Raw genomic sequence first — 27,795 nt, 5'->3', positions numbered from 1 at the left:
TATCAACATGCTCAAATAAAAATAATAAAAAGCATTTGAGGAAGACAGCAGATTGTGGAATGGGTTAGAAGGGTATGGTATGGCACAATAAAAATAAAATCATCTTAATATTTCATTGTAATTGTGTTGAGCTTTAATGATTTATTTATTGATTTCACAATTGAATTCCTCATTTATATATGTTACGTTTCTGTGTTTTGAAAAGCACAACACAAAGGAGTGTAATATTTAATGTTCTAAAACAAAAAGCAATTAAAATCGTAACATCTTTTACTGATTGTTTATATATATCTGTATCCCCCCCCCACCCGACCCTCAGCAATAGATTTACTCGAGCGTTAAGAAAATTGGTTTCCTCTTTTTCATTTATTTTCTTTATGATGTGCTCCCTTTTTTACCCTTGAAAATGTCTTTATTATAAGAAATAAAGGACGAAGAAAAAGTACATGCAATAGAAAAAAGGTTTGAGTATTTGCATTTGCACTAGAAATTCCGGGGAGCATTTTAAGGCACCAATTTTAAAACCACTTGACATGCCAGTCTCGCGTGATTTTGTTTTGTAACGTTTGTTAGACATAATATAAAACTATAGCATTGTAATTTGGGTATTTACATTTGTAATTGCTTTGGTCACTTTTTAAATATTGTATTTAAGGACATATTCTCGCTTTAACATCAGTAATTTAAAAAATGGTTGAAAGTATCAGAGCCTAAAAAATTGCTAGACCTGACCCTGTTTTGACGAGCGTTTCCTCTTTCACTTCAACCGCATACTCATACTACACTAAGCACACGCACGCACGTACACACACACACACACACACACACACACACACACACACACACACACACACAAGCTGCAGACACTCTGTTGGGGCGTTATAAACCTCCACATCTCTGTCAGCCTTTAACAGATGCTTCTCACACTACCCCAGTATCACCAGGGGAGAAACTCAGGATCAGTCTGGTGAGTTTTGTCTAATATTTTTTCAATGTTTAGTGTGAGTTTAGGTGTCTCCAAAGTCACTTGTTATTGCTTTTATATCACAGAAACCTAGTTTGTTTGAAATATATATATTTTGCCCGTTTAACGTCAGCTTTAGGAAGTCGTGTCTCTGTATTGCCACTTGGCCTAACAAATCACTAAAAGTATTGAACCTACCCTTAGACCGGCTGTTAATTCCTTTAAAGCCAGGACTAAGTTTTCTATCGTGGCCACATATTGTGTCTTTGAAATTGCACAATTAGATGCCAAATATATAGATGGCCACTTTATTATGTACACCTGTACAATGTACTAGTACTTTTCAATACAACTGTTCTGCCATAAAGTTTACTTTTATGACACCTATACTGTTCAGTTTCTTTGAGAGAGGTCATAGAGGTGCTAATTAAATATTACAAAATAAATATATATATATGCTATATATATCTAGATGCTAAACATGTAATACAGTTTTATTTATTTACTTATTTAATATTTTATTTAATCAGTCAGTCTAGTTACTGGTGTTGTTGTACTGGACTGCACTATATTGAATTGGATTATTAACTTTACACATTCCCGACAATGTCAACAAAAACTGAACATTATAAACTTCGCTAAGGAAGAATTTATGGCAGGGGAATTGCATTAGACTGTACATGTGAACCTATTAAATTGGCCACTGAGTGTACGATGACACTGCGTGTGAGCGATTTGTGGATTTAACTGTCATGTAATCCTAAATCAATTTTAGTGTTTTATATGTTTGCCAAGGTGTGACAAGTACACGTCCCTGTATGTGGATGTGTGCGTAATCCATTCAATGTCAGTCATTTCTGTTCGTGTGAGTCATCATGTATAATTATTTATGATTTTGATTACACAAGAATGTCCTCAAATGTGCTTGTTTGTGTGTTTGTGTGTGTGTGTGCGTGTGTGTGTGTGTGTGTGTGTGTGTGTGTGGTTCAACATGAGCAGTTTTTTCCATTGTTATCCTTCCTGTCTTGTTTCCTCTCTGTGAGCATTCCTTCCTAACAGCAGGGTAACAGTAAATCTCTCTCAGCAGCTCACTGCGTCTCATGTGAAATTCTTTGAATTTTTCAGAATGCCGTACTTTATGTCTTGTAAAATTATGAAAGGTGTCTTAATGTCTTTAATAAGAGGAAAGCTAAAATGTTAATGTGAAAACAGGTAGTTTGTGAATAGCTATCAGTGGGCTGGAATGTGTGACTACTGTAAGCATAGAGGAATTTATCACTCACCTTTTAAAGTTTTCCATTTTCCATTTTATTTTTTACAAAACAATACTTTACACATAGCCATTGGAGTCTCAATTAAAATGCCAAAGTGATACAAAAAGCGTACTTGAACAAGAGCATAGTGTCCAGACACACTGAGGGCAGTATTACTCTGACCAATGCCATTTCTTTGCACTCAACTTGCATATCAAAATCACTCATACTGTCATATTTTCCTGTGAATAATTATCTCCCTGCAAGTTTATATAATTTGACTTTCCCCTTCTTACTTTCTTTGGTGCTCCAGGAAATAATATCAGAATTTCAGAACTGATAAATAACAGATTAAGTGTCATTCTTGAGACTGCGACTAATACCAGCCAGTGTTTACTGTGGTTATTAAGAATAAGCGGGGGCTTTTATGTGTCGTTAGTTATTACATTATCACACTGATTATTGGACTTAAAAGGTACGGGAGTGTTTCTGTTATAGAAGGATATTGCTCATGCACTTACTTTGTGTACTAAATTACTCATCATCTGTTTGCTCTCACAGATTGAAAAACTTCTACTTCTAAAAAAGAGGTGGAGCAATTTAGGATTTCCACAATTTAGTGAATGGATTGTGTGACTCATGGATACTGTACATTGTAGGAGTCACAGTTTAAGTCGTTTCAACTACTTTCACATTAAACCACTGAGGGTGTGTCTGGGTCACTGTTACTACTACGGCATGCAGGATGGGACAAACTCGCTCGGATCTATCGCACAGCAGCACCACCAGCCAAGGCAGAGCGAAGTGGAAAGCAGGCGAAACAGCCCAGCGACTCCGTGTCTGCAGATTTAGGAGCGGAGAGAAGCGACGGAGCGATCAGTTAAACAGGAATCCGATGAAAAATAAAGTGTTATCGTGTCTGGGAAGGAGAAAGCGAGACTCCAGCCAAACTGAAGCGGATTTAGGTTGCGGAAACGGAGCCGGAGATCTAGCAACGCGCTGCGATCACAGAGTAGGAAAGTTGCCGAGGGACGAGATTGTGTCGGCGGTTGGGGAACACCGAGCATCCCCGGGGTGTTTTGAGACGCAACCCGGCCTCGATGATCATGCCGAAGCTACCCAACACGCCGTGAACCGAGAGGCCAGCTCGTCCGATGCGTCAGGTTTGGAAAAGCGGACTGGTGAAGTCGAGGAGCCGAAACCCGAGCGAGAGGACGATGCCTCGGATCCCCCGACGAGGGCCATGGAAGATCAGCCACTGGGGGGAAACAACCAGGGTCTTATTGTGTCTGAATTAACGGGGACTAGTCTGAGTTCAGCCCCGCTGCTCACCTCTGACCCAGACACTGAGCGGACTTTCTCTAGCGTGTCCCCGGATCAACCTTTGGATAGTGTGCTGTTGATACCGGACGATCACGCTGAGGATAAAATGACCAAAAGTGACTGCAGTACAGTTTCATGTCGGCCCAAAACTAGTTGGGGAAAGTGAGAGCCGAAAGGACTCTGATCGGGCCCCTCAAGGTCCCCAAAGTTTCCCAGGAACCATACCAAAACTCATCATAACTAGAGACCCCAGTCCGAGCCGCCCTCACGGGTCACCGACCCTGCTGACCGGCTCGTGTCTGGATCCTCACCTGGATGATGAGTCCCCCTGCTCGGACAGTGGCTGCGGTGGATCCCCTGCGCTCATGCGCTCGCTGAGGAAGCTGTCCAACTCCTCCTCCATCGGCCTGTCCTCTGCCTCGTCCTTCGAGGAGTCCGAGGACGACTTCACCGGGAGCGACATCGAGTCCAGTCTGTCTCCAGCCCGGTCTATGTGTAGCCCGGACGATGGAACAGGGGTGAGTGCCTCTTCAGTGTTTTTTTTCCACAACAAACCCTTTGGTTGAAATTGTGTGTGCATTCAATAACTATGAGAAATCACTGTCAGCTGTACTGCAGGAAAACATGAACAGGTTTCACTGCTTTTGGCTAGCAAAACAAATACAAATGCAAATAAAGAGCAATTGACATGGCAGACATGATCCATTCCTCAACTGAGCAAATCATGGTGTCAGGTGCAACATGACTGTACAGCTAGGAAATAACTGGTTTGAGAAAAACAATGTAACAGAAATTGTTAACATGTACAATTTTATGCACACACTGCATACAGACACATGCTGTCAACACCTCCTATGACCATGAAGACACACATGCATTTCCTTATTTACTGTTGCACGGCTGTTGTCCTCAATTACACATGCACTATGACATGCACTGTCATAGGCTGTGAGATTTCATCTTTGTCACACTGCTGTCAAATTGCCAGACTGAAGTGCATACGTAAAAGCTGTTTAAACTATGTCATATTGTTATTTTAAGGTATATTTCACATGGTCCTTGAAGTGCTGTTGTGCTAATTACAAAAACAAGGCCCCAGCCCGTCAGGACAGCACTGTGTGATGTGTCTCATGCGGATCTCTTTTTTGTTTTAAATGACTGAGGAAATGTCAGTGACAACATTTTATAGCTTTTTGTTTGCCTAATGTGTGGTTCAAAGCATTCACGGTTGGACTCGCACCACCCTGATAATGAAACACAACCATAACAAATTTTAACCAAATAAGAGGAAACTGCCTCTCATCTCCAACCCCCACGTCTGTGTCCCATAGCTCATGATCATATGGCTTTGCTGAGCTCAGACGTAGAAACACTGTCTGGAAGAATGTTTGAATCATTTGTCACCCCATTACAGCTGCCACTTCAGCATACTACGGTTCAAAGATGCTATCACAGCAATCTAGAAGTGAGTGTACTGCCCCAGAGTAATAGGAAATTGGGACACTTCCCCCCCCCAAGAAATGCTTGGAATGAGTCTTAAAAACAGGATGTCTCCACTTGTCTCCTGTGCAGCGTGTGAATCCTGTATGTCCAGGTTTTCTCTTCAGGCCACGTCACCAAGCACGCTTGTTCATGTACATATCCAACTGTCAGCACGCCATTCATGTTGCGCAGCTCAAAATGTAGAAACCTGGCAGGAGTTGTACTCGTATATTTATTAGACGGTTCACTCGTCTGATATTGTATTTCCAGAGGGAGAGACATGACACAGAGAAAAATGTGACTCCAGTCTCGTTTCATGGAAATAGGCCTCTAATTGAAGACATTTAACTTTTATGTTTCTTGGATTTATATTGCGTATCAAAGTGAACGTGCTCAGGTCAACGCAAACATCCAAATACAAAAACAAAATACGATACACATACGCTTAAAGTTATTGAAATAATCGATTATCCAAATAGTCACGTAATACTTTCTGATTGATTGATCGGCCAATAGTTTCAGCTCCACACAGTTTGTGATGCTGCTCACGCATGGTTTTGAAAGTTTATCATTTTCTACCGCTACTGTCTTTACCATATTCAAATAATAATGTACCCCCCCCCCCCCCCTGTTTTGTAGTGTCAGAGTACGAGAACTTTTCAGTTTTTTCAGTATAATTGATGAAATAAATAATAATCCAACTCTCATTATAGCATTGTTGATGTCTCTCCTGGATCATCTTTCAATACCTCCGCCCAGAAAGTAAAGTTTTGGGTTAGCTTTGTTTGTCAGCAGGATTACAGAAAAACTACGGATTTTCATGAAACTTGCTGGTAGGGTATAACGAAGAACCCAGTAAAATTTGGAGCGGATCTGAATCACAGGGCGGATTATTTATTCTATTTCGTTAACACTGCAAGATGGAATTTGGCCTTGGCGGAGGTCTGCGCTTTCAGAGTGTCTAGTTTTCATTCAAATCATGGGAGTCTTTAATGGTCACATTTCTCCACATGACAAACATAGTGATCGGCTGCCAGTAACAGTCATGATCATTTGAATCAGCAGGTCAGTGGACACAGAGCAGTTTCCCGGCTATTACACTGACAGGCAGGAAATGAGCAACCTGAGGAGTTGCTCTTGAGCTGTTGTAACAAACATGACATCTCTGGCCTGTTGTGTTTCAATGGCCATGTTTTGTCCTCTCGCAGCTGAGGGGAAAGCTTTGTGGTCCGTCATACAGTAGGCTTATTAACAGAAGGAGTGTGTGTGTGTGTGTGTGTGTGTGTGTGTGTGTGTGTGTGTGTGTGTGTGTGTGTGTGTGTGTGTGTGTGTGTGTGTGTGTGTGTGTGTGTGTGTGTGTGTTTGTTGTTATTGGCTTTAAAAAGCTTTGGCCACGCTCTGATCTCCCAGACAAACCAGTTACATTTTGTCCTCGCTGAAGTGAGCAGATACTTGCTCAAACATGCAGACAGACGCACACACGTACAGCGATGCCGCGCTGCATTCAGAGTTTGTCAGCGTGTGTCATGGAAAATTGGGCTGAAGGCAGAGCCGGTTGCTAAGCAACATCGTTGCCATATATGGTCCTTTTTTTTCTCTCCTTGTCTCGTTCTCTTTCTCACACAGACAGTATCTACTCTGTCCCTGACGTTTGAATGTTATTAGATGTACATTCCTACAAATGCCTGCTCAGCCAACAATGCACATCGTATTTTATAATTTACCATCAACATTGTGAGACACTCTTTCTCTCCTCTTACCCCAAAACCCCATGAGACATACAGTGGAACAGAAAATGAGAGGAAAATGAGCGTAAGTGGACAAAACACACACTGAAACTTTGATCGCGTAGCCTACACATGATGATGATGATGATGATGATTATCCTTATTCATGCATGCTTATTCACATGAGCCACAATTGCAGACTTGTTTTCCGTGGCACCCATTATACAAAGTCCCACACATCACTCCTACAGCACTTATACACAACATCCATGATACAAAGAAAGAAAGAAAGAAATACACTCCATGCTGTTTGGATCAACATTTCAAAGACTACTATATTTGTACAGCATGGCAATATAAATCAACAATAATTAAAGGATCTGAATACTTGCTCAACCACTGCATATCAGTGGTATTCAGAAATATTCAGATCCTTTACTTAAGTAAAAGCAGCCACATGTAAAAAATACTCCATTACAAGACAAAGTCCTGCATTCAAAATGCAATTTAAGTAAAAGTCTGTAAGTAACCTTATCAAAATGTACTTCTTTTTAAATTACACTAAAATAATATAATGAAGTACAGTATTTATCTCTGATTTGTTGTGGAAATACTCCTTAAACTTTAGGGAGTGTTGTTACCTTTCCACCACTGGTGACATTATATTGTCTGTGTCCAGTGAAATAAACAAAGTGTTCTTTTTATGGAAATTGGAACTTCTGAAGCTATTTAACTATTTAAAAACACATTTGTTATGCTAAAAATAAATGGTCACGGAGCTAAAAACGGAGCCGTTTGTCTCCGCTCATTAAATGTTGACGTTGTGAAGATACTTGATGCAACAAAATAGCAAATCATATGATGATAAACATTAGGGCTGCAACTTAAATGTATTTTAATCGAATATGCGGTTCATTATTAATAATTTAATCAATAAATTATAGAGAAAAAAAATGGAAAATGACTATCATGAGAGGTCACGGTAACATCATAAAATGTCTTTATTTGTCCGACCAACAGTCCAAAACCCAAACATATTGAAGGTGCAGTGAGAGAATGTCAGTAAATCCTCACATCGGAGAATTTATAATATTTATTTTCCTTGATTAACGACAAACGAATACTCTATTATCAAAATTGCTAATGAGTCATGAGCTAATGATGAATTAATTCAGCACTAATACACATTAAATGGAACATTGCATTAGAGAGGACACACACAGACAAGCGAAGAGAACATAAATACACTACATGCACATCTGAATATGTTTTTTGAAGTCATGCCATCTTCTGCTTATTCAGTGTCCCATCAGCTGAAGCCTTGAGTTGAGGGAAAGGGATGTGGTTTTAAAGTAGTGAAGTAGTTCTGAGCAAAGAGCTCTGACAGTCTCTGAAACCACCCTCCGTGTACACACATGTAGTCCCTCCTGTAGCTGATGAGTCGTCTGACAGGTTCCACACACACACACACACACACACACACAGGTTACATAGTACTGAGGAATGTATCATGCAGACAAAAGGAGAGCACTGGGAGGGTATGCGAAGGCCTGTTGTCCCAACCCCCATGAATCTGGCAGGAGATTGGCTCAGCATGGGGCTCAGGATAGATCCTGTGGGGATTAGGAGATGAGAGAGAGAGAGAGGAGAAGAACAAAGGTGAGTCTGAAGGGAAAGAGAAGAAGACAGCTCATTGTGTAGACATTCAGGGAGAGAGGATGAAGGGGACTTGTTCAAGCAGGCAGACGGTAGAAAAAGATGTGGATTTGCTCGAAAATGCATTGAGAAAGTGTTTAGAGAGCAAGGGAGGGGTGACACACAATGTTGCAAGAGGAGGAATTGTGATTACAAAAAGAGGTTGTAAAGAAGGAGAAGGGGGGGTCTGTGTGGGAAAAAAAGCGAGTTTATAACAGAGGGGGATTATTTACCAGGTGACGCAAGCTTCAGTTTACAGCAAGGGTTTACAGACTGAAGCTGAATACCTGGAACAAGAGAGCATTAGCTCAGAGCTAACATGCAGACCTGGTTAAAGAAGGTCATAGATGATTTTGAAGGATCTCAGGCCGACGGGGAGGCACACAGCCCTGGTAGTGCTGTCTCGTGGAGACCCTGTGCTGATGGTGAGGAGTATTTTGTGCTGGCTGCGTTCCCGCTTCGTCTCTGGCGCTGTGTGTGCTTGTGTCAGCGCCTGCCTCCTCCTCCACTACGGCTCTGTCTGCCAGGTAAGAAATACAAAGCCAGAGCAGCGACACGTTGACTGACAAGTGCATTTTCTTACGCCATGCTTCTTCGGAAAGATCATGAGTGTAGATCATACCCAAATGCGCAGGACAGGTTTGGGTATTCAAATCATGACTGATGTCCCTATCTCTCGTTGCTGTTAAACTGTGTGATTGTTCATTTGCACACAGTATGCAGTTAGTGCTGTGTAACTGATTATATCTGGTTTAAGAAGCCAGTAAGCCAAATGGCTTGATCAGCATGCTTCAGCTGTAACACTTACGTGTGTTTGTCAAAATGATTGCATTGATGTATTCTTGCTAAAACTAATGTGTTATACTGAGAGGTGTCAACCCCACTTAGTGTCAGTAATAATCAGGGGCAAAGGGTAAAAGTGCCACCAAATTCAAGGTATTTGCTCCATAAAATACAATCAAGTGGTTGTTTGTGTAAATGCCTTTTAAATTTCAAACACTGGGGGAAAAAATCAGCCAAAATTAGCCCAAGATATGTGTTACAGGTTAAGAAGAGCTATGAAAAGTAACTTGGATGTAAAAAGGTTCCCACTGTATATTTATGTTTAGCCAATTTACTATGTTAATAGTTCAAAAGATGACTTATTAAAAATGTATCAATAGATAGCTGTACATTCTTCAAATTCTTCAGTGATAATCTTTATTTTTCCCCCGACGCATATTACATATGGTCTTGCTTTCCTACTTGATCTTGTGTGTAAAGGGGATTATGTGTGTTGGAAAGTTGAAAGAAGGAACACAATTGGTCAGAGTGGTCAAGTTTGACCATTGGTGTGTCATATGAACCAGAGAGAGAGTGTGTGTGTGTGTGTGTGTGTGTGTGTGTGTGTGTGTGTGGCTTCATGATGAACATCAGAGACATTTTCAGACAGATATCAGAGGGGGATGGGAGTTAAGAAAATGCAGGAGTGGGAAGTGGGAAAATAAAAATAACTCCAGCACATTTATCTGCTTATAAAACAAGGAATGATGCAATGACCTCTGTGTTATACATTGGTGAGTTATATAAAAGACAGAGCGGAGGGAAAGCTGGGGAAGATTGAACTGTGAGAGGTGAAAAGTGACCTCAGTGTTTAAAAAGCTGTGATGTGTGGGAGGCAGGATGAGACGGCAATAACGTTGCACAGTTTGCTCGGTTTGAAATGAACAGTCTAGGCTTTTTACATATCATTTATTGGGATATTCTTATCTAATCACCTCCATTAGCATCATTAGCTCAGGCTGTGACTGGTAATTTTAGTTGGATACATTTGACCCCACGGAGGCAACACATTAAGCTGTCAACTTGAAGCAATGGAAACATGGAAAAGAGGATATGTGCTGTCCTCTCAAGAGTATTTACAGCCTCTCAAGAGTTCAAAGTCATGGTTGCAGTTTAATACATCTAGATCTAAAGGTATACATAAACAAAACACTCCCCAGCAATGCAGAGGGAATATCGTGGAGGAGATAGCCTTTTGAAATCCAGGTGGAACTATTCACTTCCAAGAAATCAGAAAAAGTACATGGTAGTTTGTATTTTAGCCCAATTTGGGTGCTGATTACGGATGAATTAGATGTAAGACAACGTGGCAGCGTCACGTCACTGGCAGACTTCAGATAGATTTGCAAGTCCTTCATGGCTCCCGCATGCAAATGTAGCATATTTATCTGAAGTATGCTTCGGTCATGAGTTAGTTGAATCACTTGTTTCATCGCCATTCTTTGACCTGACTGTGGCAGAGGTTATGTCGGAGTTAATCTGTTGATTGGATTGCAAGTGTGTCTCGTATTCACTCTTGTTACTCTGCCTCCTGCGTCGCTCCCAAATCCGGACATTGACCAGCTGTCTGACGAAGTACAAACACAGTTCACAGTTTCCCATCATAAGGAACCAACAGAACTAAATTGGAAAATGGTTAAAGCTGCTGAAAACCTCGTATTAAATCTTAATATTATGGACTAAGCTACAAGTGCATTTCGTTGTGCAACCCTGTGTTGCATAATCAATGATCCTTGAATCCCCGAGTCCATAAGTTTTTCTCAATTACACAAAATATTCACAACTAAATAGTTACTTTAGCTTGTAGGACTCGATCACTCATAGTTGAGTTAAAAAAACAGCGCTTCTTAAATTGAAATGAAGCCTGTTTTTTCCTTCTTCTAATGTAAACACAGACCCTGCTGTTTCTGTTGCATTGAGAGTGTTTTATTGTGACAGAGTTTCAACAGAGCAGCTGTGGAAAGAATGCATGTTAGAACAGCAGAGATAGGCTGACATGTAAACATGGCGGAGATAGGCCAGGCAGAAGTTATTTAGTTATAAAACAATCAGCTTTACTATTATAGCCTCTTGTTCCTGCCTTTTATTACTCACATTAACCCTTTTTTGCTTCTGTCACATTCTCCTGTTCCCGTTTGAACTTATTAAACATATATTTGCATTTAGCACATAAAAACAAACATTGTAAGAAGGATTAGAATGTGTTTGCCTCTCAGTAATGACTAATGTAAACACACACACGCACACACACACACACACACACACACACACACACACACACACACACACACTAATCCATCCTAAACTGGCTGTTCGTTTGTTGTGATTTCCCACACACACGTTCTAATCAATAGAAGGCATGTTCTCCTCGTATTACTTACGTCAAAGCCTCCTTCACACACTGTCCTTGCTCTGGTGTTTCCCAACGCAGATAACTATACACACACAGTTTCGGACAGTAAGGCTCTGTTTTACGACACCACAGTGGTGGCTCTGGTAAATGTTTTATGAATGGGCTTTGTCACATACGTTGTGCACCTGGCCTTGGCTGCTAAAGGGGAGGTTCTGTCCAATGTCTACGTATGTGTGTGTTCGTGCGTGTGTGCGTGTGCGTGTGTGTTCCTTTAATGAATAATCATTATCTTGCCTGTGTTCAGCTCAGCGCTTTGTTGTGGCAAGAAAAGAAACCCTCACACTGATTAGTCAGAGCGTAGGATTTGTCACTTGTGTGTGACGATTTTCACCTTTTTGTAACAAGAGGATAACGACTTTTGTTGCTCTTCTTTTTTCAGAATAAGTCCTGGCAGAAACTAAAGACCATGGTTCACTGGTCCCCCTTCGTCGTGTCCTTCAAGAAGCGTTACCCATGGGTGCAGCTAGCTGGCCACGCAGGTATGTTTTGAAATATACAGTTTGCATAACTCAGTATTTACTAGGGCTGAACAATTTAAGGAAAATATGCGATTACTTTGTTGAATATTACAATAAAAATATTATTTACGATAAAAAATAGATACTCAATTTTACTCAGTAGTTGTTGCTTGTTGAATAAAAAAAAAAGGAAATAATTGATAGTTACATTTTAAAGTGCAGTATCGTACTGACCCTTTCTTTTAACTAAATCCCTGAGTGCAATATTGCAGTTCATCGCAGAAATGTATTTATTATATTTTTATATATATATTTTATTTTATATATACTCATTATTTATTTTCTATATACATTTATTTATTTTCTATATATATATTTATTTCTATATATATTATTATTTTATTTTTTATATATATATATTTATATTTGTCTCCTTGCTGTCTGTCTCCTTCTCCAAGGTAACTTCCAGGCTGGGGAGTACGGACGCTTGTTGAAGCGGTACTGTGAGTGTGAGCAGCAGTGCCTACAGAAGCTGATGATGGACACTCTGCGCCCCTACGTGCCGGGTTATCACGGTGTAGTACAGAGAGACGAGCAGGACTACAACCTGATGGACGACCTGCTGGCTGACTTCGACTCGCCCTCCATCATGGACTGTAAGATGGGCACCAGGTAAGATTGAGAAAAAGTGAAATTGTGTGGCGAACATTTTCCAAACCTCATAGCAGAAACGTTTTATCTTATGCCTTTGCAAGATACGTACAGTGAGCCTTGAAAATGAACGTTTATATGTATAAGCCTCAACTGAGAGCTGCTCTAGTTAACTAAAACCAATTCTATCACCTATTTTGTTTTAATTTATTTAAAATTGTATCATTTTATTCTGTTCTATTCTTTTATTTTTTACTATTACGGTTATTATACCTCTCTATCACATTTACTGTATATGATAATAATGGCTGTATTTGTATTCAACAAAAAGCCTCACAGGTTGAAAATAAGAGCTCAGTAACACTAAAAATGACAATATACATAACAAAAAAATCAGATTCAAAATAGCGAAGAGAAGGAAAGTGACACTATTAAATATTAACCCTTTACGTTTCAGGACTTACTTGGAGGAGGAGCTGTTAAAAGCCAGAGAGCGTCCACGTGTGCGGAAGGACATGTATGAGAAGATGGTGGCAGTGGACCCCGGGGCCCCCACAGAGCAGGAGAGGGCCCAGCAGGGAGTCCTCAAACCCAGATACATGCAGTGGAGGGAGACACTCAGCTCCACAGCCACCCTTGGCTTCCGCATCGAAGGCATCAAGGTCAGAAGTCATCCTGGACATGCAGCCCTGTGAGCTGGCTGTAGTACTCAGTGCTAGTGAGGAAACAGATAGTTTATACAAAACATAAACCAATCAATGGGAGTAAATATTTATCAGTCTGGACCACACACACCAGAGAGGAAATAGAAAACACAGTTTGTTAAGGTTGTGGCTCGATGTGCAGCCGTAAAAGAGGACAGTTTGTTCTTTCAAACATAAAGCCAGGACTGGTAATCAGTTATCAGCAATAACTGTAGACGTACATGAACTCCAGACACAAATGGAAATATCTCATGACGCTGTCAGTATTTAGAACAGCGGCTTTATTTTCCACTTGAACAAGCGCTAGCACACAGGCTGTGATAGTGACGTTTATATTTGTATATTTCCCATTGCATCCTCAGCAAAACACAACATTATAACACGTGCTTGATTGATAGTGCTGCTCTGAATACTCAGCAGGTAACAACAGAAGCTGGAATGAATCAGAACATGCATTACCAAATTGAGTTTTTGTCAGAAATGAACAATAAAGAAAAACAAAAGCAAGATATCTTATGTTTTCTTTTTCCCCACAGAAGGCTGATGGAACTTGTAACACCAACTTTAAGAAGACGAAGCACAGGGAGCAGGTGATGCAGGCCCTGGAGGACTTTGTAGCTGGCAACACTCAGATTCTAGTATGTTACCGGTTCTGCTGCTGTTACTGCTCGTTCTTTGAGATGTTTTTAACATTTCGCTGGTTACCTAGCAACCGGTCCTTGCCAAGAAATAGTTCTGCACATGCCCCCTCATCACAACAAACTTTTGTTATACAAGTCTGTTTTTGTATGTATGAAACATAATAATGTGTTAATTATTGATATGTAGAGGTAGGTGGATTTTGTGACTTTTGGACAGTCAGGCTGTTCCCCCGTTTACAGTCTTTATGCTAAGCTAAGTTAGCCGGCTGGGTTAGGTTTAGCTTTTGGACTTGCAGTTAAAGTGGGAAATGAGTACAAAACATATCCTTTGTAGTTCATTTTTCTGGTGCCCTACATCTCTTGTATGCTTCTCCTTTTCTCAGAAACTCTACCTGCAGCGGTTGGAGGAACTCCGATCAGTCCTTGAGCAGTCGCACTTCTTCAGGTCACACGAGGTGAGACGCACTGACTCGCACTCATCTTTCTTGATTTCTTAACAAACCTGTTGTTCGAGTTGAAGGCTTTGTGATATCCTCCCGCCGGTAGCTTCTGTATTGAATCGCTCACACTCCTAAACTCACCCGTCTCACCGGTTCCTCCCATCGCAGGTCGTGGGCAGCTCTCTGCTGTTTGTGCACGACGCCTCAGGGAAGGCCCGTGTGTGGATGATCGACTTTGGGAAGACTGTTCCCCTGCCGGTCCCTAGCACCCTGGACCACAGGACTCCCTGGGTTGAGGGCAACAGGGAGGACGGCTACCTGTGGGGACTGGACAACCTCGTAGACATCCTCAACAGCATGCTCCCACAGACACCTTGAGAGGGACACTCGGAAGACTCCAATGAAACATTGGTCCATGTCCCGATGGTGGAAGAGACTGACGGAGAAAGGATTAGTGTTCACGACCCACGCCAAGTTTCTTTATCCTATTGTTCCTGTGTAAGAAGAGGATGAACGAACACAAGCGCAGGATTTCTATTGCAGAGTGGAATATGCCAAAGGCCGACTTCATGCATTATGCTCCATTTGTGGAACTTGTGGACAGATGACCTGCGATGAGTTGAGGCAAACATTAATAGGAAGAGGAAGAATTGCATTGAGAATTGTAACTTTTGTCACATGGAGAGTACAGTCCTCTGAATCCATGGAGCTCAGACAGTCACTTTTTCCACATTGCTCATCTCCCCCCCCCCCTCAGCAGCTCCCTCTGTTGGTTAGAGTTTGCACACAGCACTCTCACAACCATGAACTTGATCCAGAGGTATGAAACCTTTTCACACGGAGCACTGGGTAACAGGAGTTTTATTGTGTCATGGACCAGTTATGATGTATAAGTACACAGCAACACTAAAACACTGGTCAGACCATGTGTTAACTAACTCAGTGTGTAAATAAATCTTTATTTAATGTTTTTTTGGCCTTGGTTTAACCTCACCTTGTTTGTACAATTTCTGTGCCTCGCATTTTTAAAGAGCTGTGTGATCATTCCAGTGCAGTGGACTCATGCTATTTTTCTTCCAAAGAGTTCACCCGAGTGTAAACTGATTTACAATATAATCCCAAAGTTGAACTTCTTGCAGAAATGTGTTTGATTTTTGTATGATAATGCAGTGAAAGTCTTTTTTAAAATCTCATTTAACTGTGCAGTAAGCAGCTTGGCAGCCATGTTTGTCTGGAGTTTGTTGCACTATGGATCCTCACAAAGCCATTGAACAAATCAAGCGGTGCCTCAGAGTGTCTTAAGATGGGAAGCAGCAGTCAAGTTCTGGGTTTACAGATCCAGACATTTAGAAGTTCATAACATGAATTTGTTGTTATCACTTCATTCTATCTGATCAGTGTTGCTTCAGATCTAAAAAGAGTGGTGCAGAAAAGCAGTGGTGCAAAGGGTGGAATGAAACTGGAATTACCTGATTAAACGGAGAAGTCTGTTTAGGCATTTGTGAGGTTTCACTTATGTGTGAGCTTACATGTGATCTTCAAATGTATCTAATGATTCAACGGATGACGCATAATCAAATACAAAAATGTCCCTTTCAAACACAAGGACGTTGCTGTAAATCTCATTTGGCTAAACGAAACACAAGGTTTGTGGGGTTGAATTGTTGTATGTGGAGAGTTTACAAAGCAACTTTGTTATGTTTAGATATTCGGTCAGTGCTTGTGACCATATCTGTTGATCTTGACTGGAACGCAGCAGGTTGGAGAACACAACAGTCCCGTCAGTGTCAGGCAGCACAGGGCGGGTTTGTTCTCTGCAAACATCTGATTATGAAATTGGAATTAAATTCAGGAGTTTAGCTTTTCCATTTCCTGAATACTAAAACATACTGGGAGAGATGAATAATCTAGTGTTTACAAAGTATTATATTTCTTTGCCCACAAAGTGTCTATATTTGTAAAATGGCAAAAGTAAGAACTGGATTCATAACCACATTTTGTATTTTTAAAAAGGCAGCATATTTTTAGCCGCAAAGCAGACTGGTGAACATTATAATGAATTCCCTGCTTTGTCCAGGTCATGGATTGCAATAAACTGGAAATAAGAGTCTTCAGAGTTCGTTTTTTTTGTTGTTCGTTTCTCCAAACACACAACTCAAAACATACACGTTTGTATACTTGCACTGATTTTACTGTTTGAATATTTATTTTACTGAATGTCCCAATATGTGTACAGGCCGGCAGTGAATGATGATGACAAAATATTAAATCAAGAATTTATTGTATAAATATATTCCACTCAGTCAGTGATGTATTGAGCCCCAAGAGGTGAATGAAGATGCATCACAATATAAACCTGCAGGACAAAAATATAATTCTACATAAATAAAAGTTATAAAAGGATCTGGCGCAGGATTACATGCATGTATGCAGTGTATTGTTTTGAAAGTCATTATAAAAGAAATGTTAAGATAATAAATGTGGCTTCTGGTTTATCCAGTGAATTAGTTAATTACATTTAATACTTATAAATTAAATATGCTTTTCCATTGATGAAACGACACTGCAAATCCAGCATCTTTGATAATACACTGCTTGTAGCACATAAAGTGTCATTACCATAATGTGAAGATTCACAACACTTTGAAGCCCTTTTGTTATGCCGATTATGTTATGCAGTTATGCAGACATCATATTGTTTAAAACAACAACTGTGATATTGATCACACTGTACCATGAGAGTGCACTGGGATCCCTCTCAGCAGTATTCTGCATAACTTTTACTTCTCCCGTGTCCTTGTGTGGAGCAACACCGCCTGTCCGGCCAGCCCGGCTTGCACCCCTCCCTGAGGAACCACATACTGAGTCCCGTCCTTTGCTCTCTGAGGGTCCATCGTCCTCAGCTGCTCGTTGCTCTGAGCTACGCTGTCCAAATTCCATAGCTGGTAGCGCAGGCTTTTACCCTGCTTGGCCAGGACGTAAACCTCTTTGACCGCCGCGTTACTAACAGGACAGGGAGAGCTGCTGTCCACGGCGAGGCAGAGCCAGGGCAGCGTGGGATCGGGCTGAGTGTGCTCTTTGCTCACGCTCCCCGGCTCCAGACCGAGGAGGACACCTGGAACAAAAAGATGAGGTCATTGTGTGGCATGTTGATGCTTTTACAGCTTATTTCTGGTACTTTCTATACTTATCTGTATTTATTTCTGTCCTTGTACTGCTGCAACAGCAGAATTTCCCCACCAGGAATCAATAAAGGAGTATTGTTTCTTAATCTTAAAGAAACGGTGTTTTCTGCAAAGTTCCTCCCCAAAGGTTCCTCTTTACTGCTGCAACATGAGTCAGTTTCCAGTACAATCCATGTCATAACATGAGAGGCACTTAATTGCAGAATTAAACTCTTAAGTCAGATCTTTGTCATTCTAAAATATCTGCACAGTATTACACTCAACAGATCATGTGCTTTTAATATGCACCGCTATAAAACACTTTGATGGCTGTTGCTTCTCTCTTCTAAATGTCACTAAATAAAACGTTATTTAAAATGCAGAAGGCCCGGCAGACAGCTAATCTGAAGTTATTTAAACAATATTTTCACCATGTGGAGGTCGTTATGTCTCTTGTAAAAACCAAGCAACATAAGGAAAAATTCAAATGATCTAACGATGAAGTGCATACTTTTCTGGGATCCTCTTTGATACGTTAAAATGTGTTAATAGTATGATGCTTCCTATACTTCTACACCTATACGTTTATTTACAAAGCTTGCTGCTGAACCACAATATCCTTACAAAAGTAACTTGCATTTTCTCTTAATATGTCTGTTTACTTCACTGGGAATTGATCTGTGCTTGATGTCTCAGGTCTGCCAAGCAGCTCACATTAGCTCCAAACCAGCTTTATGAAACAGACGGATCCTGGTTCTGTTTGTTAATTCAAGACATGCTTTTCACAATCTTTCTGAAACACCCCTCCGGTGAGTGAAATATCCGGTATTACCTGAAGCGACAGCCCAGTGCGCCCTGTGGCCGCTCCGCTGGCACGGCTCATGGTTGTAGTCCTCATCATATCTGTACATACTGTTAAGGAATTCTGTCCTCTAATCATAAACTTTTCTTTTATGACATAAGTAGCAGTAAAAAAAACAACCACAAAATTCTGTCTTTTCCTTCAGAACACCCGTCATGACAGTTTAGTTTGGGTGTAGGATACGGGATGAGAACAGGCTGTCTCCCCCACAGGTGTGCGATGATGGTTGCAGCATTATTACCACTTAAACCCCCAGACAGCAGTTCTGCCTTGCAGTCACAAACCTCCTCTGCCAGCAGGGCCATGTTGTCAGCTGACAAGATAAAAATCTTAATGAGAACATAACAAAAACAAACATAGAGCAGAACCCTACACAGTGAGAAAATTGCATTTTAGTTGCTTGTGAAGAGGGAATTACTACACCTGCTAAAATACAAACCTGGTCATTTAACTTCCACATGTTTAATTTCTTCCTACATATGGAGTTTAATGCACTTCTGAAGACACCCAGTGATGTTGAAGTATGTTTGTTTTTTACCTTTGATGCTTTATCTTGCTATCAAAAAAACTTCTGCTCTTGTTCCCGACTTTTTTTTCTTCTTACCACATCATTCAAAACAGACTTAAAACAGTTTACACACTTTTGTTACCTGAGAACATTTCACCCTGTGCCGTGTATCCCCTGCTCAGTGCCATCTGAACAACAGCTTCCAAGTCAACACTCTGGGGCTGTCGAAGGTGAGCGGACATCCACAAAGCCACCAGACCGCACCTGAAATGTAAATAAATAACAGTCACACCCTGGCAAACACTCATGTTTAATGACTTAACCATGAAGGCATTCAACCCAAACTAATAACACAATAGCCCCACTGTACATACAGTTGTGATAACATTTTGATTTGTGTGCTTTCTCAGTCAAATGTAGATCAAGGTGTAGCTTGACACCATAGTTTACTGACTTACTGTGGACCATCTTGGATGAGGGAGGGCACATACTTGTTCACCAGTATCCACTGCAGGTCCTTCCTAAAACTGAAGCACAAAGAAAACACCACCTAGCATAACATAAATACACATTATTCCATTACAATCAAGTTCCACAGGGCTGCAAAAGGCCTTTTTTCCTACTATTACGAGTCAAGATGTCGGCTGTGAAAAGTTCTATTACTCATTTCTTTGTGAGGCATATAATATTCAGTTTTTGTTGACTGTGTCAGAGACGTTGATTCAACTCTATTATCATTTTTGAGGCTGCACTAAGTGTCAATTCAGGACTACAACATATTGAGGTGATTCTAATATTCTGTCGACCTTCAATTTTGAATGGAAGAGTCCAATGTGTGAAGACAGATTACAACACTACCATCTAGTGGTTTAAATGGGGGTTTAAAAACAACACAAAATAAGCTTCTGTCTGCTGCAGATCTTCGCAGTGTTTTTTTATTTATTGATAAAGTATCACAAAGAAAGATTTTCTCATATACTCCAGTGTATCAATATTTTCCTACCCCTAATTTAAATGGGGTGGACAAAATATTAGGAACACCTTTCAATAAGAAGCAGTCCAGTACAACATCACTAGAGCTCCAACTCAATTACTTGATCAACAGTTTGTCAGAAAGTGTCAGAATGTGATGCATTACAATGTCTTTAAGCCGTAGACATTCAATTAACTATCACAGGAGAGAACGAAAAGCAAGAAAGCAACTGAGAGGGTGGAGCAAAATAATATTTGACATTTGTCCATGAAAGATTACCATGATAAATCGATTATCACAGTAGTTGCAGGTTTATTCTCTGTGAATTCTTCCAGTACCATCATTACTTGTGCCCTCAACAGAGTGGACAGCACCCCTGTGACGATGTCAACCGAAAGGTAAACATTATAATCTAAGCTTTATTGCAGAACATTTGGATTGTACAGATGATCTAATAATCTGGAGTGTTTGTGCTCAAATGCTCAGAAAAAGATGCTCCGAGCTGAAAAACTCTTATTTCGTTCTGTGTTAGTTTTAAAAAGTAAGTTCTGTTGTGTTTATTTATAGCCTTAGAGACCTAGGCACTGATTAGTAGAGAGTAAACTCAGGGCAAAATAATTCTTTTAGTTTTTGTCTTTTAAATTATAATTTTCCCAACTGATAACGAAAAGAAAGAAAAGATAATGACCGGAGACTGGAGACCCTCTGATGCTGCTGCAAATATGTGTATTGATTTTACCATTTCTTTTTACTTTCTTATATTTTTTACTATCTTTATCAAGTGTGGTTTATTTTCCATTCATTTGACATTTTAGTCCCTATTGTGCTACATAAATAAAGTGTATAATTATTCTTATTAAATGTGATTACAGCAAAACATTAGTTGAAATCTGATTCAAGAGAAGGAGATAACTTCCAATGGTCAAAAATAAACAGATATTTAGATTAAATGTGCAAAATAAATTGATCTTCTCTTTGTAAATCTCACCTGCTCTCCCTCTGACTGAGCAGTAAGCGGGCCTCTGTGTGGTTCCCCTCCACAGGACTCCTGCTACTGGCTATAGTCTGATACAGCTTCTTCCTGGGTGTTGAGGCTGGAGGAGGTGGTGGACCAGGAGCAGGTGGAGGAGGTGGTGGTGGTGGACCAGGAGGAGGTGGTGGTGGAAGTGACAGGGGGCACTCCATTGACATCTTTGCTGAGCTCCTTTTGGATTAACTCTGATAGAAGTGGCATCTTGGGTTAGTATTTTGTGCATCTTTGCAAAGGGGTAAGTTACAGCAACTCTTGACTATTGCCAATACAAATTGCAATAACATTGTAATGCACACAGCCTAACTTTACCCGCACACCCTTCACTCTCCTACCTCTTAAAAGTCAAGATAGTAGCTCTGTTGCATGGAAGCAGGGCGCAAAGTTAGTTATCTTCACTCGGTATTATGCTATTCGGGTAGAAACCAAGGTGCAACAATCGTCTCCTGTTTTTAACTAAACAAATTAATTAGCTTGTCAAAATATACAAACTAGATCCTATACCCAGTTTGGAGCGAAGCACAGCTAGCTAACAACTCGGTGTTTTGGTTTTCCCATATTTGGCAGTTTCTTCTTCTTCGTGTTTATTGCTGGCTCTCACACCAACGGTAAAAGGTCATACCGCCCTCCACTGCATCTACTAACTTTACTGAGTATTTAGTTTAGATTGTACGGTTTGGGATCGTTACACTAAATATTGACTGCCCTGTTAATTAAACATTTAAGTAAAACATTGGAAAAAACACGATTTAAAAAGGCAATAAAAGGGCGCTAAATTGAACTGGAACAGGTGTTACGACACTTTCTGTGACCTGAGCTATCGAAATCTGTTACTCTCTCTATAGCCTATCCATCTTCGGGACTCCACTTAACAGCTATGAAATGTGTGGTCCTATCTAAACACTATGATGGCACCATGTTTAGTAACAGAAGCTATTAAAATACAGAAAATGTGATAGACGTTTGCAGTGGTCACAGAATCTGACGGTCACATAATTTAGTGTTACACCGTGTTTCTTAACGCGAGAACAGAGCACGGTGACGGGATTTGTGAAGGCCGGGTTTTTCATTCATCACTACGAGGTGAGTGTTCCTTCGACATCGAGCTGAACAGTTAAATCATTGTTTTGGTTATCAAGACCTTTTGCAAACCCATTTGTGGACATAGGTACCCTATTTAGACGTCTTTGTGATAATGTGTGGCATCAGACGTAGGCAAGATATACATAGATATAGTAAGCTAAGGAATGTTAGCTATAGCTAGTGTTTAGCTTTTTAGCTAGCATTCGCCCCACGATACTTGAAGTTAGCTTGTTAGCTTGTTAGCTTAGCGACTAATCAAGAACTGTGATTCCAATTGGTTTTAAAAATAATCTTTCAAGTTATTTTCTCATCCGCAGGTTAGAAAATGGCTACTCCGGATGTACGGCTTAATCATACCATCTACATCAACAACTTGAATGAGAAAATCAAGAAAGATGGTAAGTTAATACCCAACTTGCATAGCCTTCAGTTTCTGGCTTCAGGTAAAAGCACACAGAAGACTTCTAATCAAAATGTTCATGCTTTTTGCAGAGCTGAAAAAGTCGCTGTACGCCATCTTCTCACAGTTCGGACAGATTTTGGACATCTTGGTTGCACGAAACGTAAAAATGAAGGGTCAGGCCTTTGTTATTTTCAAAGAGGTTAACAGTGCTGCCAATGCTCTAAGATCCATGCAGGGATTTCCTTTCTACGACAAACCCATGGTAGGTTAATCGCACAGTGAGGACCAGATCACTGAGAAGCTTTACAGAGAACGCATGCCAAAAAATGCATGCTTGACACAATATAATAACTTCTGCTGCATATAAACTGTAGCCTCTGAAATGCATAGTAGTTTCAACTTTTGTCTCTTCCTACAGCGTATCCAGTATGCCAAGATAGACTCTGACATTATAGCTAAAATGAAGGGGACTTATGTGGAGCGTGACCGTAAAAAAGAGAAGAAGAAGGTGAAGGGAGCTGATGCAGCAGGAGCTAAAAAGGGTGTACCGGGTGCTGCTGTACCCATGGTTGCTGGTGTACCGACTGCCATGCCTGTAAGTAGGGGGATGTTTGCAACTAGATTTGTACACTTTACAGAGAATAACATTAACAAAGCAAACTATTGTGAAATCTCGTTCTCTGGATGACGATTGCGACAGAAAATTACGACTGAAACCAAGATTCTGTACTGCCTCACGTTTTTAGCTTTTGGAAAATTATTGCCATATTTATTTCATCTCATGGTCAAAGTTTGTGTTTCCAAACATGAAACTAGATTTAGACTTACGTTGCCTGATGAGAGTAATTACATCACAGTGACGGTATTGTCCAAAGCAATTTACAATAAGTGCCAACAATCATGAGGATACAACTCCGAACAGCAAGAATCTTGCAATTACATTAGCTTCAAAGAGGTGAAATCCTTTAAGTGCAGAACAATAGCTTCAAATAAGCCAAACAAACAGAAACAATAGAATACGACATTCAACATTATCTACAAATAAGCCAAACCAATGTAGGTGCAATATACAAAGAACAGAATTATTATTATTTATTTATTTTATTGACAAACAATAAGAGCAAGGGTAAAAGAGGCCAAAGTATGTTCACTCGAGACTAAAATGGCAAAGATTTGAACTATTTAAATAATTGGTTTGGGTGATTTTTCGAAGAATATTTTATAGACCAAACAACTGAAGGATTCATTCAGAAAAAAACTTGACCGATTAATTGACAATTTAGGTGGAGATCATTGATGGTGTTAGAGGCACAAACACACACACTCATCACTGTTGTACTTCACTCTTCAGGGAATGCCTCCCATGAGCCAGGCTCCCCGTATGATGCACATGCCGGGCCAGCCGCCTTATATGCCCCCTCCTGGCATGATGCCTCCTCCAGGGATGGCGCCTGGTCAGATGCCCCCTGGTGCCATGCCTCCTGGCCAGATGATGCCCGGACAGATGCCTGGACAAATGCCCCAGCAGGTAGTGTGTTCTGACAGAGCATGCTGTCATTTAAATGAAACGATAATGTTATAATTCTGTCCTGGTTGTTCTGACCTGTGCTGCCTTTTGATCCTCTCAGGTTGCAGAAAATCCTCCCAACCACATCCTCTTCCTCACCAACCTGCCAGAGGAGACAAACGAACTCATGCTCTCCATGCTCTTCAACCAGTCAGTAACGACTCCTAATATTCATTTGGTTTTGAATTTGTCTATCTTGTGGAATGCCAGACCTGACTGTCTTGTTGTTTATTCAGGTTCCCCGGGTTCAAAGAGGTGCGTCTGGTCCCTGGACGCCACGACATCGCCTTTGTGGAGTTTGAAAACGAAGTGCAGGCCGGCGCAGCACGGGACGCACTACAAGGCTTTAAGATCACACAAGCGAACGCCATGAAGATCTCATTCGCTAAGAAATAACACCTCAGGACAGGTCTTTCTCTTACATGCACACACAAGTCTTTTTATTTTGTACAGCAGTCACTTGAACTAATAAACATTTTTATAACAGTGCTGAACAGTGCAGCACGGGCGATGTATTTTGTTTGTCCAGGGTTACATGTAAGTATACATTCTTTGCATCAAGTTGCTGTGTTTTTATTCTTCCACACTGACAGAACTCTTGACTTAAAATAAAGGTTAGAGTTCTTCATCCTACTGATCGGTATCAATTTTAAATATACAATACTCAAATCCATGAGCAACTTGATGTGTCTTCTGTGTTTGTTTTTGATGAAGCATTGCACCCAGGGTCTGGTCTACCAGACATTGTACCTGGAGCTTATTTCTTTTTGTAATTAAAAAATGAATTTTTTTGAGACCATGCTCTGCCTCACTTCTTCATATGTGTTTATGTTGCAGTGGGAGTTCGTCTTAGGCCAATAGATGGTGCTTCAAACCCACTTTCTTCTACCTCTGATGTTGAGGTGTGTTGCACAGGGGTAGGTGGGTAAAGGGACAGTATGTCCTCCCAGGTGTCATTAATTTTGCTGAAACTTGAGTATTCTGCGATAATCCGTTAATGCAGGGGTGAAGTGTTTGGAAGACTTGGAGAGCTTTTTCTTTTAGGATTTTTATTCCAAGCAAAATTTACAGAGAGATCTAATTTAGATCCTCCTATAGGGCTAAATTGATTATGGTAATTATCATTTATTAGTCTGCAGTGGAGTTAAAAAAGAAATGTAAGGATGGAGAGCAGGGCATTGATGTCGGATAACAAAGTCCTTGGCTGGACTCAATCTGAAGGTCACCCACATACACCACAAGTTTGATAATTTCTATAAAATTAGATTCTTTAGTCTCAGAAAAAATTCTATTTTCTATTAATACTGTATTTATTAGAATGTAGTTACATTTGAATCACTTTGTTCAGAGTATTATGAGCCTCCATACAAATCTTATCCCTCCTGCTTGTAATTCAAACCAAATTGTAGTCTCATTCAAGTTGTGCTTTGAAGTACACACTACATGCCTGAACAAAATGGTTTTATCTTAATTTGGCATTCATGCGATTGAGACAGATTATTTCTTTTTGTAATCTCAATTTGATTACACCATTAACTGGCTGGCCGTTGTCTTTTTGTTTTAAAGCATTTCCTTCATCCGTCTGTTTTTGAGGCTTAATGGCTTTTTACCCCGACAGTAATTCAGGATCCACAACATGAAACTGATTGATTGTAAATGCTGGAGCTACTTGTCTCATGATTTTGGTCATGGATTTATTCATTAGGCCAAGCAAACATGTAAAGTATATTTATTTGAAGCATACATTTCATAAAGTATGATAACATTTTAAATGATCAAAAGCTCTCATGCAGGCAGAATGGCCCACGCAAGTGTTATATTAATATTTAAAAACAATTTTATATTTTTGGGTGGTTAAATTTACTGTATAGTAAAGCTGTCAGATAAAAGTGAAGTAGAAAGATTCTGTATTTTTTGTTTTAACGTAGTACAAATATAAAGTAGCATTAAATTGAAGTAAAGTGCAAGTACCTCAGAATTATGGTTATGTTGTCGAAGCCTCCTTTTAAGTAATCTGTTTAAACAAATATCTGAGGAATGCAAATAGATACAATTGTTTGTTTGTCAATTAGTAAATGCCTGATGTGCATTTTGCAGCACATCCTCAAAGGCCGTCACAACTACTAATTACAGGCCAATAAGGACCGCCACCTCCCCTCAAAGGCTGGATTCATGGCGGAGTGATGTGTGAATTAGGCCTGAAAAGCTTAATTTAGACTTGCACTATCAACTGTGCCCGGTGCACACAGGGCCTCCCTGTCGTGGACTTAAACTGTGCCCTGAGTAATTGTCTTCAAGTCAGCTCAATACACAGAAATGCACATTCTTCTGTAGTTTCCCAAGCCTGTCCACACTCCCTTATTTTGCCTTGAGAAAGCACTGACCTTAGCTCTCTCTGTGCGTGTGCGTGTGCGTGTGTGTGTGTGTGGCATGCTCTTGGCAACATGCCTAGTGCCTTCCCATTCACCAACACAGAGATCTTACAGTTGCAGGCACTGAAAGGCAACTTCTGCTTATCCGTTGGGCGTGGGAGTGAGATCAAAAATCAGCTTGTGACAGTGCATATCTGCATCCTTGAGTTCACTTTGACATTTAAGGACTTGTGTCATGTGCGTTGTTGGTCATAGTTCACTTTTAAAGCCGTGTGCAGTTGAATGTAACCAAGTACTGTATGTAAGGACACATTTTAGGTACTTGTACTTGTTTTATTTTCATGCAACCTTTCTGCTTCTACTGCACTACATCTGTGGGAAATATTGCACATTTTACTAAACTATATTTATCTGACGGCTTTAGTTACATTTTCTTTATTGCAGACAAAACATATGAAGAGTTTGTAAAACTATTTGATGATATAATCGATTTATCGATTATTTGACGACATTTCTCATTTTCAGAATTGTTTCAAAGAAAATATTCTGCATCATTTAAAAAAAGAAATGATGTAGTTTTATTAACGGTCTACTTTTACATTAATGTACGAGTAATCTAGTATGAAAAAGTATAACAGTCACAGGACATATTTTTGAGTACTTTTACTATTAACTTAAGTAACATTTATAATGCAGGATTTTAATACGTACCGCTTAAACCGCACAGACCAGCGAGTGGGTCAGTCGTCATACAAACTCATGCTGTGTGGGAACAACACAACACTCAGTTTTTATTCAAGAGAGGATACCAAATATGTAATTCTGAAAAATATATATACATAAAGTGATTTTACAAACTTCAAGCTACTTGAGATAAAACTACGTAAAGGAGTTCACTTTTTAAAAGATTGTTCTTTTAATATTTGACACTTCAGAGTAGAAATGGGCAAAAAACAGAGCAGGCATCAAAGGTCCCCAGTCAGAATCAAACCTGGGACACATGTTGTTTTACACCACTACGCCTCAGGGACACCTTCCTCATTGACTTTTAATGAAGCCTCTTTCAGCAGGAGATTTCAAAACATAAGATTGCTTTTGAAAATAAAGAAGGAAAACCATCTTGTAGGTCTTTCATTGGCTGATTGTATGAATGTATTATGTAGACGTAGACGGTGATCAATAAGTCTTAAATTCTGCCCAGAAGGATGCATGTGGCCAGTAGATGGTGCCAAATACACAACAAGCAAGACTTCCCTTTAG

At 40.2% G+C, this 27,795-nt stretch overlaps 3 protein-coding genes across 5 annotated transcripts; 2 read left to right on the top strand and 1 right to left on the bottom strand.

Moving 5' to 3' along the window:
* The first annotated feature begins 589 nt into the window (after positions 1-589).
* Positions 590-16,687, top strand: itpkcb (inositol-trisphosphate 3-kinase Cb). Of its 2 annotated transcripts, XM_029445723.1 has the most exons (8): positions 590-967; positions 2,779-4,058; positions 12,059-12,158; positions 12,596-12,809; positions 13,246-13,450; positions 14,029-14,130; positions 14,517-14,588; positions 14,742-16,687. In XM_029445723.1, the coding sequence occupies exons 2-8, from the start codon at positions 3,906-3,908 to the stop codon at positions 14,949-14,951; spliced, it is 1,056 nt and encodes a 351-aa protein (XP_029301583.1). In that variant the 5' UTR covers positions 590-967; positions 2,779-3,905; the 3' UTR covers positions 14,952-16,687. The 2 variants fall into 2 exon arrangements, with proteins under 2 accessions (XP_029301583.1, XP_029301582.1); XM_029445722.1 differs by lacking the exons at positions 590-967; positions 2,779-4,058 and adding an exon at positions 8,656-8,971.
* Positions 16,688-16,837: 150 nt separating this feature from the next.
* actmap (actin maturation protease) lies at positions 16,838-21,683 on the bottom strand. The gene is made up of 7 exons (XM_029445724.1): positions 21,446-21,683; positions 21,069-21,298; positions 19,566-19,634; positions 19,250-19,371; positions 18,783-18,912; positions 18,570-18,640; positions 16,838-17,688 (listed from the first exon to the last, which is right to left on the bottom strand). The coding sequence occupies exons 2-7, from the start codon at positions 21,269-21,271 to the stop codon at positions 17,354-17,356; spliced, it is 930 nt and encodes a 309-aa protein (XP_029301584.1). The 5' UTR covers positions 21,272-21,298; positions 21,446-21,683; the 3' UTR covers positions 16,838-17,353.
* Positions 21,684-22,054: 371 nt separating this feature from the next.
* snrpa (small nuclear ribonucleoprotein polypeptide A) lies at positions 22,055-24,964 on the top strand. Of its 2 annotated transcripts, none has more exons than XM_029445725.1 (7): positions 22,055-22,193; positions 22,511-22,591; positions 22,686-22,858; positions 23,015-23,191; positions 23,948-24,124; positions 24,225-24,313; positions 24,400-24,964. In XM_029445725.1, the coding sequence occupies exons 2-7, from the start codon at positions 22,519-22,521 to the stop codon at positions 24,557-24,559; spliced, it is 849 nt and encodes a 282-aa protein (XP_029301585.1). In that variant the 5' UTR covers positions 22,055-22,193; positions 22,511-22,518; the 3' UTR covers positions 24,560-24,964. The 2 variants fall into 2 exon arrangements, with proteins under 2 accessions (XP_029301585.1, XP_029301587.1); XM_029445727.1 differs by lacking the exon at positions 22,055-22,193 and adding an exon at positions 22,200-22,278.
* Positions 24,965-27,795: the final 2,831 nt, after the last annotated feature.

The sequence above is a fragment of the Cottoperca gobio genome, chromosome 13, assembly GCF_900634415.1.
Source record: "Cottoperca gobio chromosome 13, fCotGob3.1, whole genome shotgun sequence".
Classification (NCBI taxonomy): domain Eukaryota; kingdom Metazoa; phylum Chordata; class Actinopteri; order Perciformes; family Bovichtidae; genus Cottoperca; species Cottoperca gobio.
This window is presented reverse-complemented; position numbering and strand designations above follow the sequence as displayed.

Excerpts from the sequence above, each read along its gene's own strand:
- itpkcb (XM_029445722.1), top strand. The coding sequence starts at position 8,792 with ATGATTTTGAAGGATCTCAGGCCGACGGGGAGGCACACAGCCCTGGTA. Across the intron at positions 8,972-12,058 it reads ACTACGGCTCTGTCTGCCAG|AATAAGTCCTGGCAGAAACT; the intron begins GTAAGAAATACA and ends TTCTTTTTTCAG. Across the intron at positions 12,159-12,595 it reads GCAGCTAGCTGGCCACGCAG|GTAACTTCCAGGCTGGGGAG; the intron begins GTATGTTTTGAA and ends TCCTTCTCCAAG.
- actmap (XM_029445724.1), bottom strand. The coding sequence starts at position 21,271 with ATGTCAATGGAGTGCCCCCTGTCACTTCCACCACCACCTCCTCCTGGT. Across the intron at positions 18,913-19,249 it reads ACAGGGTGAAATGTTCTCAG|CTGACAACATGGCCCTGCTG; the intron begins GTAACAAAAGTG and ends TTATCTTGTCAG. Across the intron at positions 18,641-18,782 it reads AGACAGCCTGTTCTCATCCC|ATATGATGAGGACTACAACC; the intron begins GTATCCTACACC and ends CAGTATGTACAG.
- snrpa (XM_029445725.1), top strand. The coding sequence starts at position 22,519 with ATGGCTACTCCGGATGTACGGCTTAATCATACCATCTACATCAACAAC. Across the intron at positions 22,592-22,685 it reads TGAGAAAATCAAGAAAGATG|AGCTGAAAAAGTCGCTGTAC; the intron begins GTAAGTTAATAC and ends TGCTTTTTGCAG. Across the intron at positions 24,314-24,399 it reads CTCTCCATGCTCTTCAACCA|GTTCCCCGGGTTCAAAGAGG; the intron begins GTCAGTAACGAC and ends TTGTTTATTCAG.